This window comes from Topomyia yanbarensis, chromosome 2 (assembly GCF_030247195.1).
Source record: "Topomyia yanbarensis strain Yona2022 chromosome 2, ASM3024719v1, whole genome shotgun sequence".
NCBI classification, from domain to species: domain Eukaryota; kingdom Metazoa; phylum Arthropoda; class Insecta; order Diptera; family Culicidae; genus Topomyia; species Topomyia yanbarensis.
In genome coordinates, this window is record NC_080671.1 from 246,797,317 (window position 1) to 246,804,087 (window position 6,771).

Sequence of the window (6,771 nt, forward strand, 5' to 3'; positions counted from 1 at the left end):
ACTTACGTTTTGTAGGTCTCTATCTCTCGTTATCCGGAACGGGAGAAGCCTGGGATAACGTCAAGGAAAAATATCCTTAGCTTTCAGGCCGATATAGCGCGATTGTCGAACGTAGGCAAAGCTAACCTCAACTACTCGCAATCCTGAACTTAATACAATATTAGTTTTGAATCTTCAATGAATTACAAATATTATTACCTTGATTATAAAGTTTAAATATAGCGATATCAGTGATCGAACTTGGTCGAACGATTAGAAATATATAGACTAAATTCCAAACTAATCGGCGTTACCAAAAAACCTCGTGTAAACTCAGCAGGCGGACTCAAGGAAATGACACTGCAGACAACGTTTGCTTCCTCGTCCGATGACATTTGTCGTCTTTCATCCCTATTCGTCAGGTCAAGGTTTCTGGATACAAGGTGCGTTGTCGCACGAGGGGTGCGCGCAACAATCCCCCCCCCCAGTAGTTGGACCCTGGTTCAGGCTACTTAAATTTGCACCGACGTCAAGTACCGCCAACTTTACTGCCGGCCTTTCGTAAAGTCCTGAAGCCGTCTGGACCGTCGCTGAACGTACTTGTCCGTCCTTAGATGGTTTTACTGCTACTACTCTCCCCTTCGGCCAACAATTTCTGGGTAGGTTGGGATCGACTATGATCACAATATCATCAACGGCTATTGGCTTAGTCGGTAGGAACCATTTAGTTCTACGAGTGATCGTAGGCAAGTAATCTGACACCCAACGTTTCCAGAACGTATTCGCTAACATTTGTGACACTTTCCAGGTTTGACGTAGAGCCGTGACACAATCGTTATATGGAACTAGCGGCTTTGACCCATTTGATGACCCAATAAGAAAATGATTGGGTGTTAAAGCCGGGGACGACTCGTGATCGATCGGTACGTGAGTTAGCGGTCTGCTGTTGATAATATTTTCAATTTCCAGTAGAGTGTTCCTCAACACCTCGTCCGTGGGAAGCCGTGATGGTCGAATTTCCGCAAGAATTTTTTTTACCGATTGGATTAGTCGCTCCCAGCAGCCACCCATGTGCGGAGAAGCTGGTGGGTTAAAGCTCCAGGTGGTTTCAGGTGTTGTAAACTCTGCGATCATCTTGTCCTGATCTAAATCAGCGAGTGCCCTTTTCAGCTCTTTATTAGCTCCAATAAAGTTTGTACCACGATCGCTTATTATTTGAATGGGAGTTCCTCTTCGCGATATGCAATTCTGAAGAGCCATTATGCATGAGTCCGCTGACAGCGAATGAGCCAACTCGATGTGAACTGCCCGAGTTGTTAAACAGGTCATAAGGACACCCCATCGTTTCTCCGATCGACGACCAACTACCACGGTCATGGGGCCAAAGTAGTCCACGCCCATGTAGGAAAACGGACGAACATAACCTGGTAATCGGACCTTTGGTAGATTCCCCATAGCTGGTGGATTAGGCTTCGCAGACCGGATCTTGCAGCGTTGACACTCTTGTCGAACTATCCAGCATACAGTATGTACGCGCGGAACGTAGTACTTTCGACTGACTTCATTGATGAACGTTCTCTGACATTGATGATGATACCGCTGGTGAACTTCTTGCAGGATGAGCTTTGTGACGATGTGGTCACGTGGTAGTACAACAGGATAGTTTGTATATTCTCCAGCGAAATCGCTTTCATCAATCCGACTGTGAATGCGCATAACACCGTTGTTGTCCATAAATGGACATAATTTGTAGAGCCCACTTTGCTTGGGTAAGTTCCTTTGACTAGTCGCGTCGTTTTTCACTGACAGAATTTTAATCTCTGTTCCGTAGACCTTTTCTTGAGCTCGCTTGAAATGAAACCTTTCTGCTTCCACTAGTTCCTCGCGTGTAAGTGGACCTATGACTGCCCTTTTTTTGCTTGATTGCGCCTAACATTTAAAGGAAACCGTTGAACGAACGCTGTTAGGCGGACCAGATGTTTCCAGCTAGAAAAGCTTTCTGGCTGTAAGATATCGCCTGACAGGTTTTCAGAATGGAATAACAAACTCGATCGAATCTCCTCGATTGTTGTACCAACGTTGTTTGACGACTTCGGCCATCCAGATTGTGGTCCCCAGAGAAATGATGGTGCTTTGAACCAGCGACCGTTTTCATCGAGGTCTGGCAAGCGTTGCCATTTCGTGGCATCATCGGCGACGTTTAGTTTCCCAGGTAGCCATCTCCACTCTGTGATGTCGGTGGATTCTAAAATTTCTCCCACACGGAAGGCGACGAACTGCGAATAGCGACGATGGTCGGAGTGAATCCAGCACATGACATCGCGTGCATCGGTCCAAAAGAAACGTCGGGTGATTTCAAAGGTGTGACTCTGCTGAATGTTCTGAGCCAAACGCACTCCGATCACCGCTGCCTGCAGTTCAAGACGAGGGATTGAGATAAATTTCAACGGAGCCACTCGCGTTTTGGCTCGCACCAATGCACAGTGAATGTGATCGTTCTCCTCGAAACGAAAATACGAGACGGCAGCGATCCCAGTTTCGCTAGCGTCCACGAATGTATGCAGCTCGATTGTTCTTCGGCTACTATTACTGTTGAAGCTATGATAGCATCTAGGAACTCGCACCGACTCTACTTGCGGTAGAATTCTCAACCAGAGATTCCACTTTTCCACTTCCCTTTAACCAATCGATTCGTCCCAACCAGTTCCGGTTCTCCAAATTTCCTGAAGAAGCGTTTTCATAAACATCATGTAGTTCGCTATCAGACCGAGAGGATCATAGGTGGACATCAGTGTGCTTAGAACTTCACGTTTTGTTGGTCGTTTCGCTCCAGAGAGCAACTCCTGGTTGCGACCTGTGGCCACTTTATATCGAAACTCATCGCTAACAGTGCTCCACCACATTCCTAGAACTTTCTCGAAGCCAAGATCGGGATGTGTGTCCAGGCTCTTCTCTGAAGTTGGTCTGACATCCAGAGCTTGTAGTACTGATGGTGAATTCGACATCCAGTTTCGCCTCTCAAAGCCGCCCTGCTGATGGATGAAACGGATGTTCGATGCTGGCTCAATCGCCTCCTCCTCAGTATCAACACTAGCAAGCATATCGTCAACATAGTGTCGATGTCGGATCACCTCTACCGCGTTAGGATATTGCTGCTCGAACCGTGTCGCATTTTTGTTCATTATGAACTGAGCACAGCTGGGAGAGCAAGTTGCTCCAAACGTCATAACTCTCATGACGTATTCACTGGGTTCGCCGGTCTTCATATCATCGCACCACATGAATCTCTGGCAGTGTTAGTCAGCGTCATTTATCAACACTTGGTGATACATTTCGCGGATATCACCACATATCGCCACTCGACGTTCTCTAAATTTGTATAGTACTGACGGTAGGGATGTCAGCAGATCCGGTCCCTTTAGGAGAACAGAGTTTAATGAGACCCCACCAACAGTCGCTGCAGCATCCCAAACGATGCGTACTTTACCCGGTTTATTTAGATTGAATACCGGAAATATAGGTAAATACCATACGCGGTCTGTGGGCATCATAGATTCATCTGGTGTTAGCTTTCGGATGTATCCTTTTGTTATATAATCAGCAATCTTATTTTGCAGTATGTTTCCCAATTTTGGTTCACGTTGCAATCTCTTCATAAGGCAGTGATGTCGCCGTATTGCCATTGGCTTGCTGTCCGGAAAGCGCACATCGTCATATTTCCATAGGAGACTTGTTTGATAGCGACCGTTTTTTAATATTGTGTTACAACGAAGACTCTTCATGGCTCGCTCGTCTTCTGAAGAAAGCAATGCCTTTTCGGGTTTGACGATTCCCAAGCTTTCAAGAGCAAAGTAGTTTTTCACGGCGGCGTCAAGATAATTGTCCGTGGGAACGTTGTCGTTGTATGAATGGGAGCATATGTGGTAGCTACGAGCAGGTCCAGCAACGGCAGCGTGTATCAAACTAGTACCATAAACCATCCAACCAAGACGCGTTTTTGCTGCTATCGGTTCATGTTCGTTCCCTTCACGACTGCGCAGCGGATGTACGACACGTATGTTATTCATACCAATAAGGATTCTGGGTTGAACATCAACGTATGAGTCCACTGGTATTCCCTTAAGGTGGCTATATTTTCTTGAAAGCTCCTCGGCTGACAAGGATTGAGTGGGTAAATTTAGCTCCTTTACTGTATAGACGTCAGAAAGAAGGTACTTTCTGCTGGAGCTGCGGGACCCCGATATGTCCATCGTGATTTTAATGGATGAATCCTCGTAGCGGCAGGTATAGGCAGTCCAGCGCAAGCATAGCGGGTGCTTTTCTCCGTGAAGGTTAAGCTCAGTTGCAAGGCTTTCCTCTAACAAGGTTAGGGATGATCCGCAGTCTATGAAGGCGTAGGTGTTTATGGATAATCCCTGGTTATACAGCGTCACGGGAAGGTATTTGAATAACACGGACCTTCCGTTCACACGGTGAGTATTGCAGGCAAAATCATTGGAAACCGGATTGCTAGGGCTGTTCACATTTGCTTGTGTTTGGGTAAGCTGGGCATTGTCGTATTTATCTTTGGCATCGTTATGAAGCAGACGGTGGTGTTTGTAAAGGCAGCCGTTTTTTCCGCATGGTTTCCCAAATTTACATAGACCTCTATGAGCTCGTAAGCAACAGCGACATAGCTTGTGTTCCCGCAGAAGGGCCCACCGAGCGGAGTGATCTGAACGCGCAAACTGTTTACAACTCTCCACTGACGTACAACTTCCTTGGCAAATAGTACATTCGGCGCATGCCGGTTCACTTGATAGTGATTCTAGCGCGTTTACGGAATGAGCGTTAATAAATCCGTCGTCTTTTCTTCCCCGCCGAGAATTATTTTCGGTGACATTTGGTAGGAAAGGCACTGTCACCATACTGGCAGCTTCTGCTAGAGTATACAACCAGTCACTGAACTCGGTAAGTGTGATCCGCCGCAAGTTTTGGCGATGGGTTGCCCAGGTGAGTTTAATCATCGGCGGCAGTCGATCCACTAGGTTTTGCAGGAGAGAGATGTTACAGAGGTGTTCCTCTAGGTTGCATGCCTGCACTGTAGCCACCATATTACGTACCGCTAGAGCGAAATCAACTATCGAATTCAATTTATCCGCTCTTGGTGATGGTATTTGGTTTATCTTCTGCACTAATGAGTAGACAATGATTTCAGGCCGACCGAATAGCATCTTAAGCGTCGACATCACGTGACCCAAGTTCGAAGGATGTAGAAGCTGGCATCTGACGGCCTCTAGAGCTTTACCTTTAAGGCATCGCTGCAGCCGAGCCATGTTTTCCTCGGATGTGTACCCGCACAATCGTGTTGTATTCTCAAAGGTAGCGATAAATAGGGGCCATTCTTCAGGGTTACCACTATATATAGGAAGCTCTTTAGAAACAGCGTGGCGGGCAGCGATTTGGCTTTGATTAAGCAATGCTGCTTCATTCGCTGTGGCTGTTTCGAGCAAATGATCCTCGGGATGAAGTATGGGAGCGCTTGGACGCGGTGGTAGAGGAGATGAGTGATGTTGGGGTCGAAGAATCGTGGTGTCAGCACCCGCTGTTGCAGCTCCGATCGTCATCATTAGTTGGTACTTTCTTCGAAGGAATCTTCTCTCAAGTGCGCATTCTTCCTCAAGCAGTTGCAGTTGCAGCTCTGCTGGCAACTGGGATGTTGGAGCGCCTTCGTCTGTTTGTTTTCCATTAGCTGAAAACGATACCTGTGGCGAGGTGGGTATAGGTGGCACATTATCCGCATCGGGTTCATCATCCGTAGGAGCTGGAACACTCCGGCATTTCGAGCATCTCCACTCATGATTCGCTATGTCATGAGTCACACCTACGCAGTCGAAGTGGTACCACATAAGGCATTCATCGCCGCTGACCATCATACTGTTGTCAGGAGAGTTACAAAGAGGGCAGCTTTGTTCTGGAGGCGGGCAAGGTTTTTTCCCTGGCATTTTGTTACGGCTTGTCCGGAAAACGAGATTTTAATAATGTTGTGCCAGCAACAGAGAAACGGGTTCCGTTATTTTAAATTCTTTATTCACTCGAATTAAAATCTCCTGCAAATTCATAATAGGAATTTTAATTATTTATCTTTGCAATTGCGAAGGACTTGCGTTTTGTAGGTCTCTATCTCTCGTTGTCCGGAACGGGAGAAGCCTGGGATAACGTCAAGGAAAAATATCCTTAGCTTTCAGGCCGATATAGCGCGATTGTCGAACGCAGGCAAAGCTAACCTCAACTACTCGCAATCCTGAACTTAATACAATATTAGTTTTGAATCTTCAATGAATTACAAATATTATTACCTTGATTATAAAGTTTAAATATAGCGATATCAGTGATCGAACTTGGTCGAACGATTAGAAATATATAGACTAAATTCCAAACTAATTGGCGTTACCAAAAAACCTCGTGTAAACTCAGCAGGCGGACTCAAGGAAATGACACTGCAGACAACGTTTGCTTCCTCGTCCGATGACATTTGTCGTCTTTCATCCCTATTCGTATATATATATATATATATATATATATATATATATATATATATATATATATATATATATATATATATATATATATATATATATATATATATATATATATATATATATATATATATATATATATATATATATATATATATATATATATATATATATATATATATATATATATATATATATATATATATATATATATATATATATATATATATATATATATATATATATATATATATATATATATATATATATATAT

General features: G+C 44.5%; 1 protein-coding gene across 1 annotated transcript; it reads right to left on the reverse strand.

Moving 5' to 3' along the window:
• Nucleotides 1-3,275: 3,275 nt before the first annotated feature.
• LOC131680219 (uncharacterized) lies at nucleotides 3,276-6,461 on the reverse strand. The gene is made up of 2 exons (XM_058960938.1): nucleotides 6,318-6,461; nucleotides 3,276-6,262 (listed from the first exon to the last, which is right to left on the reverse strand). Exon 2 carries the CDS (start codon nucleotides 5,961-5,963, stop codon nucleotides 3,276-3,278), a length of 2,688 nt encoding a protein of 895 aa, XP_058816921.1. The 5' UTR covers nucleotides 5,964-6,262; nucleotides 6,318-6,461.
• Nucleotides 6,462-6,771: the final 310 nt, after the last annotated feature.